The following is a 15,774-nucleotide window of genomic DNA, read 5'->3' as shown; positions in this document are numbered from 1 at the left end:
CAGATGAGTTAACAACAGGTGAAGGCTCATAATTCATGAATGGCTCATTTGAACAATTCTCTGATTTGAAGCACACCACATCAAGCTCTACCTGTGCACTGGCAAATGGTTAGCAGAAAAGTCAAAATGAAAAAACAAAGAGCTCAATAAAAAAAGTTGGTGAATTCATGGCATTGAGACCCTGTTTTGTTGGAATATCACAAGTCTTCACACTGATTTATTACGATCACTATTCAGAGACTTTTAGAGAAAAGGCCAAAAACTTTAGTACCAACAACTAACAAGCTTCTTGAGCCAAAGATAAATTACTTTGAAGTAGTTACTAAATAGTTACCTAGAAAGCAGAATACAAGAAATAGTATGACAGGATTGCCAAACAGTTATTCCTACTGCAAGTGAAAGAGAATGTTAGATTTCTTGCAAAAAGAACGAGAGTCCTATAGCACTTTAAAGACTAACAAATTTAACTTCTGCAGGCATAAGCTTCTTACAAAGTGGGTTGCAGCCCATGAAAGCTTATGCCTGCAGAAATTAAATGTTAGTCTTTAAAGTGGTACAAGACTCTTGTTGTTTTTGCTGTATACAGACTAACACAGCTACCCCCTCTGGAACTTTAGATTTCTTGGTACAATTGGGAAGTTCCTGAAGACAGGAAAAAAGCTGAAGTTGTGCCAATATTTGAAAAGGGTAAACCAAAGGACCTGGGTAATCATAGGCCAGTTAGCTTGACAGTGATCCCAGGCAAAACTGTATAAAAATTTAAAAGATCGTAGCATAATTAATGCCATTCAACATGGCTTTATGAAAGATAGGTCAACAAATTTTATACTGGTTTTGATGATATTACAAGTTTAGTTAATAAAGATACTATTGACATAATATACTTAGATTTCTGTAAGGCATTTGACTTAGTACTGCATGACATTCTGATAAAGATTAACACTATACAAAAATCAATGTCAGCCATATTAAGTGGATTAAAAACATTTTAACAAATAGTTTTCAAAAAGCAATTGTTAATGGGGAATCTTATGGGAGTGTTTCTAGGGGAGTTCTTCAAGGATCTGCCCTTGACCCAATGCTATTTAATGTCTTTAGCAATGATCTGGAAGAAAACAAAATAATTGCTTGTAAAATTTGCAAATGATACAAAATTTGGTTGAGTGGTAAATAGTGATGGGGACAAGTCACTTATACAAACCAACCTGGATATCTTGGTATGGTGACCTCATTTTAATGTGTGTTTTAATTCAGCAAAATGCAAGGTCATACATCTAGGAACAAAGAACATAGGCCACACTTACAAGATGGGAATGTAATGACACTGAAAAGATCTTAGGGGTAATAGTAGATAACCAACTGAACATGCACTCCCAGCGCAATGCTGTGGCTACTTGGGAACATGATCCTTGGAGGCACAAGCAGGGGAATATCAAATAGGTGTACGGAGGTAATATTATCTCTATGTACAGCATCTGTGAGACCATTACTGGAATACTGTGTCCAGTTCTGGTGTCCACACTTCAAAAATTGGAAAGGATTCAGAAAAGAGCTTTAATTATGATCTGAGAACTGAAAAATATTATAGTGAGAGCCATATAGTGACAGATTTAAACTAAACATATTGAGCTTCTTATTGAAGAGAAGATTAAGAGGTGACTTGATCACAGTTCACATGTACTAACGTGGGGAAGAAATTTCTGATAGCAGACAGCTCTTTAATACAGCAGAAAAGGGTAAATTGAAATCCAGTGGTTATAAACTGAAACTAGACAAATTCAGACTAGAAATAAAGTGCAATGTTTTAACAACGATGATTAATCACTGGAACAATTTATCTAGAGACGTGATGAATTTTTGGTGACTTAGTCTTTAAATTAAGAATGGATATCTTTCTAAAAAATATACTCTTGCTCAAACAGAAGTTGTGGGCTTGATGCAGAAATGAATGGGTGAGGTTCTATGGTCTGTATTATGCAGAAGATCAGACTCAATGATCCTAATGGTCCCTTCTGGCTTTAAAAAAATAATTATGAATCAATGAAATTCAAATGGAAAGTTACTTACAACTTGCTAAAGTAACAGCTACACCAAGATCATACATCATAACCAATCCTGAGGGTCCATACAAGAGGAAAAGAGGAGCTGAGTACCTGCAAGTCCCATTTATCTCAGCAGGCACTGAGAGATCTCAGCACCTTTCAGGATCAGAATCAGCTTGTGAATCATAGAAAAACATGTTTAGAATAATTTTTGGCCCTTTTTGTTGATTCTTCTAGTATTGCATTGTTTTAATTACGTACAAACAATTATTTTAATTACTCAAATGCCCATAAGGAACCTACTTACAACTTATATTTCATAAAGACAATGATACTTTCTGCAGTAAGAAAGAAAAATGCATCTGAAGATTCAAAATTATAAAATTGACTTTGTGAAAGAAAAATGTGATTGGTTGACCACAAAATCTGAGATAACATCTGGCAAAGTCACATGGCTCAGGTATCAATAGCCAACTGGTACAAAAATCAAGAAAACACAATATCTATAAAGGCAATAAAACACTCCAAGAAATGCAATTATTGTACATAACTGCACTTTTTTAGCGGCTGAAGGCACCTCATTTGGGGCCTAATCCCACATTACCTAGAGAAAAGTATGAATTGAATAGCAAGTTTGCCCAAGCAAAGATCATAGGATCAGGACTTCAGCGTGTAGGTAATCTGGTATACCTACACTCTTAGCTCGGCATTATTGCTTATATAACAAATAAGTCTTCATAAGTGTTGTTACATATGATAATCAATATATAATTAATAAAACTATCACTTACTTGATCTCTTCCTGATTTATGTGATGTCATGTGGCGTTCAAGCTGTGTTCTATATGCAAACGTGTAACTGCATAATGAGCAACTAAAGTTATCCTCATTTTTTTCATGGCGATATTTAATGTGTTCCTTAAGAGAGGTAAAGCGTTTGTAACCTCTGTCACAATATGGGCAGGTAAGCAGTTGGGAAAATGCATCTGGTGTTCCTGTAAAGGACAGACAATATACCTTTATTTAGATAAAAATTAAAGATCTAGTACATTAATATGGATAAACATGTTGATGTATTTTCACATCTGTGAGTTCATGTGACTTCCATAATTTACATGGAGGAATAGACCTCAGAATAAGAATTGTTATTTCAGTCTTAGCATGCACTCACTCATTACCTGTGGTAGATGTGCACTGATGGAAACAGATTTGATTCTGATCTCACTTACATCAGACCAAGTTCACTTTGGTGTCATTCTACTGACTTTGATGGAGTTACTTTTGGTTTACACCAGCATTAAGTGAAATCAGAATGAATCTTTCTATGATTAGACAGGACTATGTGTGAGTAGACATGTTTATGGTTTTATATGTAAGTACATATATTCAAGAACTCTTACATAGATATCTATACATAACTATCTTATACAGAAAGTAACTTATATATAACATTGTAAACATCCTGGCTGGTAATCTTCTTACATATTTAACAATAAAAATAAGTACATTGTTTCAAAAGTCTCTTACTTTATTTTCAGATTAATAAAAACTTGCTTTTAAGAATGTAGGATTTGCCATACTGGATCAGACTATTGATCTATAAAGTGAGGTACCTGGCCTCTGGCATCTCCAATCCTTCATGCTTCAGAGGAAATGGAAGGCAATTCCTGCCATAATGAAATTATCCAACTGTGCAGAGCAATTGCAAAGGAGGGGGCAGAATTTCTATCTTAACCCCACTGATTATGATATTATGCCCTGAAGCATAAGGTGTAAATTCCCATGGATCGTTATTTTATCTTGCATAACTAAAATGTTATTCATACTCATAAAATTAGCCAGTACCTTTGAAAGTACTTCTAAATTATTTATCTTGATGACCTCCTGTGGCAGTTAATACCACAGGTTGATTATATGCTCCATAAAGAAGCATTTCCTTTTGTTTGTTTGGAATTTATTGCCTTTCAGTTTTATCGAGTGTTCCGTTGTTCTTGCATAGAGGGACAAGGAAAACAGGAGACTCAGATCAGTTTTCACGATATTCTTTATAGTGTTGTGTCTCTCAAGTAAGTTCCTTCTCAGTCTTTGCATTTTCAGGGGAGGTAAGGCTCATCTTTGCACATTAACTACGTAAAACCTACTGTTTCTGCTGCCCTACTGTGGATACTTGCAATCTCTGGTCTGCCTATCTATAGGTGGGATGAGCAAAACTGAACACGACAATAAGGGTGTGGTCATCAAATCATTATCTTTCTATAATGTCTATTTTCTGTGCCATTTATAATTCATTTTAAGTGATGGAGAGTGATGTGGAAACACATTCCACTCCAGTGTGAATACCACTCAATGTGTATTACAGTATCTTGCATTTGTTTAAGTTACTTGTAGGGTGGAATTTTTAAAAGGGTTTGCTGTGGCCTAACACTGTTTCCAATAAAGTCAAGGGCAAAATGGTAACAGAATTAAACCAAATGCTTTTTAAAATCCCACCCTTAATCTTCCATCATGCTGCCTAATTCCCCAGTTTCACTGCATACTTTTCAGGTATCTCACAAGGTGCTTAGTTTTGTGTCACTGACAAGTCTCTCTGCCTTGCTGTCCATTTTCTCCTCCCAGTTGTTGTTATATTGAACATCAGCATTCAGCATGATGATTTCCAGAATACTTCACTACCAATGACCAGGCTGAAGCCTTTAAATGATTTCACTCATAATTTAAATCATTTGATTTTTTTTAATCATTGATTTAAATCAGGTTGAGGCTTTGTAAAGCTAATTTGAGAGTTTGTGCTTTTGCAGCGTTAGATTATAATTTATGATGAATTACATTTTTTTTTCAAATACCACTATTGGTCAGGTATTTTATTTGAATTTTACAGAACTGCAATAGATAAAACACAAAATATTGAAAATTAAGGCTCTGATCCTGCAAAAACACTTAAGCAAGTGCATAATTTTACTCAGATGAATAGTCCCAGTTATTTCAATGAGCCCACTTGTGCTTAAAATTAAGCATGTGTATCAGTGTATTACTTGCCACTGCTGGAATAAGAGGCATCAGCAGTCGTGCAAGAAACTTTGGCTCTCTAAAGAGGCCTTTGCTATATTAGTGAAAAAGGCAGAAGCATGCAAGCAGGGAGATATCCAAGAATGTAAATGGCTGAGCAGCATTTTCCAGGCCATGGAAAAACATGATCATGAGATCTTTATCAACTCTCTGGCTTATGAAGCAGAGGATAGCATAAAGTACAACAATCTGCATCCTGCCTACAGAGTCAACACACTCCTGACTGAAAGCCATAAGAGCCTTCTAATATCCCCATCACAAAACCAAGCAACTCACTCTGCTCTTCGATGGATAAGTCCTGGACAGAAGGAAAACGTATTATGAAAGCATACTAAACCATGCACATGCTGACAATTGTTCAGAGCCACCAGACCTGGCAAACTACATGGCTGCAGACACTGGGATGAACGCAGATCCTTCATCATGTAAGGAAATGGATATGTTCTGAAATGGATATGCTGCCGGACCTGATGGTATTCCACACAAGCTGCCAATGGTACCTTGGAACCAGTAAGCACTGGTCAGTTCTTAAAAGTGTAGACATCAGGCAAAGTACCAGCAGAATGGAAAGATGGCATCATAGTATCCCTGTACAAGGGCAAAAGATCTTACATAAAGTGTGGCAGCTACAGGACAATCTCATTATTATTGGTCCCTGGAAAGGTCTTCGTTCATGTTCTGTTGGTAGGATGCATCCACTCCTTAATAGACATTGTCCTCCACAGAAATCTGGTTTCACTGTTGGGTAGTTGACCCTAGACACTGTCCTTACCTCTGGCTTCTGGCTGATGTGCACTGAAAATTTAACCACCCCTGCATGTCACATATATCGACATCAAAGCTGCTTCTGAATTGGTTGACAGGTCAGCATTTTTCATTGCACTGAAAGGAGTGGTCTTTCCAGATGTTCAGATAAATCTGGTGTGCAGTCTTCACACTGGTATTGGTGCAAAAGTGTGTAGTGATACATGGCTTTCTCCATGTTTCTGCGTGATCCTAAGTATGTGGGTGGGATGCATTCTCTCCCCAGCATTATTCTGTTATCAACTGGATATTAGAACTTGCTGCTTCACATGTCAATCGAGATTGGTCAAGAAATTTTCACTGACCAAGACTACATCAATGATGCTGCCCTGTTTGTGAGATAATTTCAGCCCTGCCCCCCAAGGTCTCCAAGATTCTGTCTCCACTATGGGGTTGAATGTCTCATCGCATGAACCTTAGAGCTGAGCCACCAGAACTCCCAGTGGTTGAGTATTGTGGTGAGCATTGATGAGTTAATTTACCTAGGCTGCAGGCAGAGTGCAAATGGTCGCAGCAAACTGGATATTCTTTGATGAAAATGTCTCACTGCCTTCCTGCATGAAGTCCTTGTCTCACTTATGGAAGCAAAAATGTCTGTGCTGAGACTCAGGGTATGTCTCTACTAAATACAATATAGTATAGACACTTACTACAGTGATGTAAGGATTTTTCCATCGCTGTAGAAAATCCTCCTCTCCAAGAGGTGGTGGCTAGGTTGACAGATTCTTCCATTGACCTAGTACAGTGTACACTGGGGCTTAGGTCAACTTAACAATGTCTCCCAATGTGTGAACTTTTCACACTCGGAGCGACGTAGCTAGGTTAACCAATGGCCTCCCTCCAGTATAGAGGAGGTTAACTCCCCCGGTGGGTGCAGCTAACCCCCACAGGAAGTGCAGGGGTGGGACAGGAAGTATAAGAGCAGGATCCTACAGCTCCATTGGGGCTGGACTAGGAAGGAGGCAGATGCCCCTCCCAAGGTGCTGAGTCCTCAGTGGATCCTACAACTGGCAGTGGGGAGAAAAGGCAAACCACTGGCCCAGGAGATGGAAGCCCCCAGGGAGAGGCTGGAGGGAGGGCCACCTGACCACGGGACTGAGAGCCAAGTCCCAATGGCGATGGAGCAGCGCCAGCAGGAGCTTGTAGGAAGTAGCCCAGCAAAACAAAACTTTGGTCTGGTTGTACTGTCAGGATGTGAGACAGCAACCATTGACACTGTGGCGGGACAGACCGTCACTTCTGGAACCCTGGGCTGGGACCTGGTGGAGCAGGGTGGGTCTGGGTCTCCCTATCTCCGGTCCTGTACATGGGGCTGGCTATGCATGAACCTTTAGGCCAGAAGGCCAGAATTACAGATTCTTTTTTATTTTCTCAGCCCTCACTTTAGAAGGCCTGAACCATAGGTCTCACCCAGAAAGAAGCCAGGGCCATAGACTGTGTAATTGCTTAAGCCCACATCTAGGGGGCCTGAGCCATAGACTATTGCTGTTCACCCCAGGCAGGAGGCTTGAACTACCGGCTGACTGGTTGTTTACTTAATTCTCCTCTGGAGGTTTGAACTGCTATTGTGTGATTGCGCAACTGCACACCAGACAACCGGACCAAATCTCCAATGGGCATACCAATTCCACCATGCCACCATAGGGGGTGCTCTAGCCCTGCAAGGTAGGACACTTACACTAACTTAGACCAGCCCAAAATTCAGGATCTTTCAAACCTCTGTGCTACCTGTATATATGGAACAGAAATCTGGAACCTCCTTTAGGCAGACTTGGAGCAGCTAGACACACTCCATATGCAATGTTAGTGCCAAATCCTAAGCATAAACTGGTTTGACTTTGTGTGAAATGTCAATCTTGCAGAGATCTGGCCATCCTTCAATTGCTCATGACACTGAAAAGCAGCATTGCATGCTTTCCAAGCATGAAGCCAGGATGGACAAATATACCCTAACACAGCATGCTCTCAATCTTTCCATTGATGTGCAAAGGGGTGTAAGCCCTGACCCTATCTGGCACTGCTCCAAGATATTCATGGATTTGCAGGATTGAGCCAGATCTAAGAATTTCACTACATGAGACACCCTTCAAGTGTAGTCACCCGGTCTGGTGCAACAGTTCTCAGTAAGCTATGCATGTTTGATGATGATAAGTGTTTGCAACATCAGGGGCTAATATTTTATTTTTTATTAAAAAACAAAAACTTCCTTCTGCATGGCATAAAATCTGTATCACTTCAAAACAAAATTGCTTAGGTCTTAACACAATTTATTTAAACTTGTATTAGATTAACAAAGTAACTGAACTTTTTTTTTTTTTAATACAGGCGGGCCATAATTTTCAAAAATAGAATCCTAAACCAATCCTAAACCAAAAAATAGGACCCTAAGCCTACTAAGCCAATACTTAGGTACCTAGGTGCTTTTGAAATTCCCAGCCTTAAGTGTTTTAGGAATACAAGTCCCATTTACTTCAAATGGCTGATGGAGGAGCATCATTTGGTGAAAGCACTTCAGTTTTCTTGATTTGTGGAGGTTCAATACATCAGAAGGTGATGTTGGTTGTAAATAGACCATGGGCTACTTGCTTATCAATGATTGTGTTTGTGTTGTTCTTGAAGTAAGATTTCAATAAGGCCCTGAAATTGTCTTTTCTGTTCAGATCAGTATTTTTCAGTACAGCTCAGCATTTTAAGTAAGAAACTTAATAGAAAAAAAATCTCTGTGTAAAATCTGTAATTTTTAAATTAGGAAACTAATTTTAAAAAATTAGTACAGAACATCCATTTTTGCAATTTAAGGTTATAAAATGGGAAGAAAGAACTAGCAACATGTAAATCAAAAAATTTGATTTCAACTATAAAAATGTATGTTTCAAATTTTAAAAATAAATTTATTTAATTTTTTGTAAATAATAATTTTTATCCAACTTACAATTTATCTCCACTTTGAAAAACAACCATTAATTGTTACTCTTTCTTACTGCTTAACCACTTCTTATTACAGAAGAGGATTTTGTAGGTAAGCCAGTGTTTCCTATTTTTTATTAGTCTTTTGTGAAGGAACTTGCCATAATTTATTTAGATCTTCAAGGAATTTTTATCTAGCACATTTTCTTTACCAGTTATTTTTATTATATTTTTCAAATAAGCAGATGGTTACAGAAACACAAGTTAGTTTTACAGAAATTGTGTTAGTTTGACTTAATCCATTTATATTTATTTTTTTATTATATCCTTATATATAATTATCAAATACAATTCTAGACTGATTTTACACTCTATTTATAGTAGATTAGCACTTATACTTCCATTTAAGCAATTCCCATTACAAATACTCTAAATCCAAATGTTTTAATTATCGCATTATCAATTGTTACTTTCACATAGGACAAGTAAGTGAAATAGAATGTGTAAGAGGGTATAAGTGAAATCTATCATCAAATAAATAGTCAGTGCTAAACCTAAGGCCATTTAAGCTTCAGAAACCTTAAAAGTAATTTTTGCTTGATTATAGCCTCATCACAAAACAATCAGTGGTTTGAACTTCCATTTATTTCAACAGCTGCACAGTCTACAATATATGCCTGCATCCTTATGTTTCTAAAATATAAGGAATTTCTAGCCAAACAGTCAGTTTAATTAATTTCATAAAGTCTACTGATTAGTGAAATATTATTTACCATTTTCATCCTGACCACTAGCTTCTGGTGTGCCTTGTCTCTGGTCCTCCTCAGGTGCTTCAGGATAAATAACAGCTGTATCTTCTTGTTGAAGGAATTCTTCAACATTAGGGTCATGATTTTGTTCATTTTCTGCCTCAGAATCACATTCATCTTCTTTTACTAAAATAAAAAAAATGTTTTATTAATGGAATCTCAACGTCATATGAAAACATTTTAAAAAATACATACATGACAAATAATATATTGCACTTCTATATCATCTTCCAACCAAGAATCTCAATACGCATCACAAATATTAATTAAGTCTTAGGTTAAGCCCTATGAGGTAAGACTTTTATCCCAGTTTTACAAATAGAGAAACTGTGGCATAGTGAAGTTAAAGAGACACCAACTTAAACAAAATCAAAATTTGTTTGTATAATGTGTATTTTACAGCACTATGTGTATAGTCTGTTTCACTGTTATCCTTGCAGGCTCAGTTATTTAGTCAGTCACTGTCCCGTCTGTGTTTGTCTTTCACACAGCAATTGGGGGAAGAAAAAGGAAAATGTGATTGTAAAACCATAAAATTAGCAGGTGGAGTTGGGGACAGTGTTTTTAACAAAATATTTTAAATCTGTTATTGGATACTGACTAGATTTCAAGTTGGCAGTGTCTCTAAGAGATTTTACTCAATATCACACAAAGTCTGTATCAAAACCAGGCATAGCATGTGGATCTCCTGCCGTCCTGTCCTTCACTTAATTCATAAGACTATTTTTCTCCTTCATGAAAGGAAACTCATACTCTTTTTTCAACATGTTTAACACACTAGTAAACTGAAACATGTAAGACATAATTAATTTCTAGTCACAGTCAAAGGAAATCACTCAAAGCCAGCCTATTGGGAACAACAATCAATTCCACCCCACCAGTTGGACCAAGGGTTTTCCAAAGTGTACAGACTGAAAAGGTATAGATTATCAAGACTTTCCTTCAAACCACTAATTATGGCATTGTGTTTTCATTTCCCTTTTTGGATTTCCTTCCTGAATGTTTCCTCCATCTTTAGATTAGTGGAAGATAATACAAAAATAAAATAAATTAGGACAATTAAAAAAAAAGTTCCAACTTTGCCCACGTTAGGCTCCTTTGTTCCACTCATCTTTTCCAAAATTTTGGGATAAAATGATAGATTCTTGATCATGATTCAGTGATCCTATTCTGAATGGCACCTACTATTCATGCAGCTTCTTTGGGTCCTGCAATTGCAAGGCTGAATTTGTTGCCATCAAGACATGATTTTGAATTATATCTAAAGTGTGTTCATTATGGTAAAACTAAAGGACATATTCATGCAGATTTTCACTGAAAAGAACACTTGCTGGCTGAAATGCAGTCAGTTTGAGAAGCTTGTTCAGCAGGGTTGGTTATGGGTATCAAACAGTTTGCTTCAGCTCTAATTAGTACCGTTCCAAATCACCTAAGTTTAAAATTGGCACAATCAATGATTAACTTCATTTGTTTTTCATTAAAACTGTATTTCACTATTAACAAAAACAGTTAAATATTTTACATAATCCATAGCATGACTAATATTTGCTAGCAAGTATTTGCTTGAATACATTATTCATGCAGTTTACACTTACTGCCATGAAATGCATTCCATGAAAGCTTTAACTGTAAATTACTATATACTTCATCCTCAATTATTAATGTGGAATATATTTTAATAAGAAGGTAAAGCTTTACCATTTGTCTCACAGTGTGAAGTCTTATACTGGTCTTTCTGTTTTATAATCCAAGTGCTAGATTCTATTTATGACATGGGACAATTTTCACCGACCCATGTACTGTAAAGTCATTTATAATGTAGCTCTTTGTTTTCTTTGGTACTGACCTTACTGTTAAAATATGTATACCGAGATTTAAAAAACGTGAACATATATTTCTGAATAATCCCACAATTTTGTATAGTGCTTATCACTGTAGTATCTAAGTACTGAGCAATAAGCATATATCTTAATTTATCTGATTATTTAAAAAAAATATTACATAGATTCTGTTAAATTATAAAGAGATTATTATCAGCATTACTGAAGAAATATATACTAAGTAAAAAGGAGCTGTGTATATTATAGCCTAGTATTGAAAATGAAGAGACACATTCTATTTTATCTATTCTGTAATGTTACTATAAACAGAAGAGTTAATAATGAGATATTAACTCTAGTTCAGTTTAGGACCTGTCTAGTGACTCATAGTAGCTCTCTGTACTACCATGCGAAAGACCAGTGATGGATTCCTCATCTTTTCCTTTCTCGTAAAGTCAGGCTAAGCTGCTACAGAGGCACTGCAATCAGCCCCTCGGGGAAAGGGACTGCTTTTGTGTCGTTTGTCAGCAAAACCTCAAGACTGAAGAGACCTAAAGGGAGCCCAGTCTAGTCTTCTTCATGAAGAACAGTGTTTGCAACTTACCCCCTCAAGTCCAGTATGAACTTGTCCAAGGTTACCAACTCACTTTATACAGGCTACTAAACCTCTTTCAATTAGTAACAACTTTTGGCCACTATTGATTTGAGTCAGTAGCTGGCAGTTAACGTGAAAACCTTCATATCCCATTATCTGTCTCTTGTGGAATCCAGTTGTCCAGTTCCCTTGTGTTCTGTGGTAGGCAGTGGCACTTCAGGAATAAGCTGTGTCATACGTGGAATGTCAATAAGGACAACAATGCAATTTAAAAAGAAAGGTGAGGGGGAATCCTAAAAGATTTCACAGGGATACTAAAATTATCCAAGTCCCAAGAACATTCTATGGATAAGGGACACAGACTGCAGAATTTAATCAAATACCTGTACATCCAGCTTCATCAGACTGAGCTTCAGGCCCCAGGATTTCTTTTGTTTCTTTTCCAGCTGAAATATTGCAAAAAAGGAATAATTAATGTTTTAAAATACTGCATCTTTCTTTGCACATTACAAAAGTTCCTTTAATTTCTTAAACAAAAATTTCCATATTTTTCTACTGTTTGGGAAAAATATATTTACATCTCATACACTTGAAAAAATATGGATTCCTCATGATTTCAGCTGTACAGAATCTCTCAAGTCACAAAGATTTTACAAGAAAAAGAAACTGTAATTTTAATAGAAGGCAAACATACAAACCAAAGTAATTATTTGAAGACAAGAAAAAAATAGGGTAAGGATTGCTGTTGCACTACAAAAATACCATATTTGGATATGTAAGTATCTTTCTGGCAAGTACAAAGTGTGCTGCTTAGAATGAAAGGCAAGTAGTTTGTTCTTAGTATCTGATTTACTAGATTATTGCTTTTGGAGGTTAATTAATTGTAAGATTAATACATTTGCTCTGCTATTTCTAACTAGCAGAACCAGCAGATCATCAGTAATTACTCCAAAATTATTTGCAACATGCTATCATGTCATATTGTACAATTACCTGCAGACATTCTTCAGAGCCCATTAAACTTAGTCAAATAAAAATCATTATGTGAGTTTTTGCTAGGTTTGACTATTAAATTGAAAAACAATGAAATATTGGCACTGAATTGAATCATATATTTTAGTTGTGTAAAACTGTTTTTAAGTGTTTTACTAATTGCTTTCCTGTGTATTGTAATCACCACACCACACTTATTAAAAAGTACTATTACTGACACTGTTGAGTATCTCTGGCCAGTTGGATGGATGCTCTTAAAAGATTATGTCATCTGGCAGATTACGGATTGAAGGATTCACATATCTTCTTTACAAAACATGACTGACTTCAAAAACCATGATCTGATATAATTTCTTTATGTGCTAATTTTAAATCAATTTTAAGACTGAGTCTAGGCTTGGCATTAGATATTGTGAAACTGTGCTATGGGTCATGGTGTTCTCCGCACCCTTTCAGAATGGTGACCCTCTATATTGGAAGGTCACTTTCACTACAAACCCCATATTTTCACCAAATATATTTTGACAGTGGCCATCATTTACTGTTTCTTTCTACGGTTTTCTCTCTAGAAACAGTGGCTCCAAAAGGGGGGGGGGGTGGAGTGTTAAGTGAAGTTTTTGCTGGTGAAGAAGCTAGAATAGCAGCCCTATACAAGAGTTCAAAATTGTTTAATTAATTACAAATCTAGCACAGCTCAGACACCTGAGGCTTTCCCCACACACTTCCACCAACATGCCTCAACTCTGTGATTATTAACAAAAAAGCCAATTAGTCCCAAAGGTAATGATGGTTTTAAAATATGGCAATATGTTCAGTATGAACTTGTCTAAGGTTACCAACTCACTTTATATAGGCTACTAAACATCTTTCAGTTAGTAACAACTTTTAGCCACTATTGATTTGAGCCAATAGCTGGCAGTTAACATGAAAACCCTGATATCCCATTATCTGTCTCTTGAGGCATCCAGTTGTCCAGTTCCCTTGTGTTCTGTGGTAGACAGTGGCACTTCAGGAATGAGCTGTGTCGTACGTGGAATGTCAATAAAAGCATGGTAACCTTGTACTTGCCATTGCAATCAATACATGCTCAGCTATGGAATTCCTATTTAGTACAAGTTTTGGTATGAAGTGCGGAGCGTGGATTTGACGTCAGAGTCTATCTAAGCCCATCACAATCTATAGAATTATCCAACCCAAAGATCACAATGAAATTGAAATAATGCCAAAAGGAAAAAACAGCCAAGTAGCTGCTCAAATATTTTTCAGCTGAAGTTTCATTCAAGATTATGCTGTTCTAATTCAGAACTAATCCAAAAATTTTAAAAGAATTTATAGAGTATCTACAATCAGTAGTTCTCTAAAAAGAGAAGAGTGGAATCTACCTTTTAATTCCAGTCACGTGCTTTTTGCATAATGCATAGTTATCCTGTGGAACTCACTGCCACATATATCAAAAGTCCAAGAACTTAGAGGTATTCAGAAAAGACAGCAGATCATTTACATTATATGGATGAGAAAATCCACAGTTACATTAACTAGAACAAAAAAATACAAGTGATATAAACCCTTGTGTTTCAGAGCACACACCAGCTGGTGGGGGTTAAATAGATTATTCCATGATTGTCCATTATGGGAATTCTAGCATGTTCCGCTTTGCTGCTCTGGCACAATGGGATTCTCAACAGTCGGAGTAAAGCTTGTCCATGCAAAGAGACAGAATTTTCTCTGTGATGCTCTGAGACTCTAGAATGAACTCCCCCAGAAAATAAAAACCATCAAAGCCCTCACCACATTCTCCTCCAAGGGCAAGGCACATTTCTTTGACTTTGCCTTTTCTAAATATACACATTGAAATATTTATGTTAATAAATTAAAAAAAGACACTACCAAAACAAGACACTACACTGCACATGCTTCTCCCTCCGGGGAGAAAATGAGAGAACAAACAAGACATGACAGATGCACTATTGGAAGGCACTCAGACACTACAGTGATAAGCATGGTATAAAAGCTATATAGAATAGAAAAGAAAAACATCTAATACTGCCCCCCTTTCAAATACAGGATACTAGACTAGATGAACTACTGATCTGATTTGGAATGACAATTCCTGTGTTCCGATTCTCTTACAGAAATGAACTAAAGTGTCATAATCACACAACAATTGCTAGAAACCATAATTTGCAGTGATTATTAAAAAAACAAGCACAATTCTATTTTTTAAATCAATACAGAATCCAATTTTTGCTTTACACATAAACTGAGGACTTGAAGGACAACTTTAAGGTCCATTCTAAATAGGTCTTTCCAAAAGGAAAAGGACTGCTAATTCTACCTACCCTAATAGTGGAGACAATAGCAATGAAGACTGACAGTAGTCTACAAAACTAATAGCTTAGAAAGTATGCCTGCACTTCCAGATATTTTCACAAACAAGATATAAAATTAAAGGAACATTGGAGTGCTTTAATCTAGCTCTAATTTTGACCATCATCTTGAAAAGTCTTAGTCATTGATAAAGTCCTGTTTTGCTGGTCTGACCCAATCCACCAATGGTAACTGTCATATATGCTTCAAGTCCAAAACCTTTACATGCTGTAAATCCAATAAAACCAAATACTTAGTTTATTTAAAATAGCCCACACTAAACAAAACCGAGCTTTCCCCTATATAAAGGGCTTTTCATTACAACAATGGGATCTGGCGGAGAGGTGGGAATATTAATGTAGTTGACTGACT

General features: G+C 36.6%; 1 protein-coding gene across 2 annotated transcripts in view; it reads right to left on the bottom strand.

Annotated features, from left to right (window-relative positions):
• Positions 1–15,774, bottom strand: part of ZEB1 (zinc finger E-box binding homeobox 1) — a 199,483-nt gene that overhangs the window by 27,509 nt on the left and 156,200 nt on the right. For both annotated transcript variants that reach the window (XM_067542592.1, XM_067542593.1), the window contains exons 3-5: positions 12,426–12,488; positions 9,592–9,753; positions 2,834–3,036 (exon numbers count right to left, since the gene is read on the bottom strand). In XM_067542592.1, the coding sequence (XP_067398693.1) occupies positions 2,834–3,036; positions 9,592–9,753; positions 12,426–12,488 (428 nt within the window). The remainder of the gene's footprint in view (positions 1–2,833; positions 3,037–9,591; positions 9,754–12,425; positions 12,489–15,774) is intronic.

This window comes from Emydura macquarii, unplaced genomic scaffold (assembly GCF_026122565.2).
Source record: "Emydura macquarii macquarii isolate MOO-44397 ecotype Brisbane River unplaced genomic scaffold, CSIRO-AGI_Emac_v2 contig_719, whole genome shotgun sequence".
Lineage (NCBI taxonomy): Eukaryota > Metazoa > Chordata > Testudines > Chelidae > Emydura > Emydura macquarii.
Note: the sequence above shows the minus strand (reverse complement) of the source record. Positions and strands in the feature narration are given on the sequence as shown.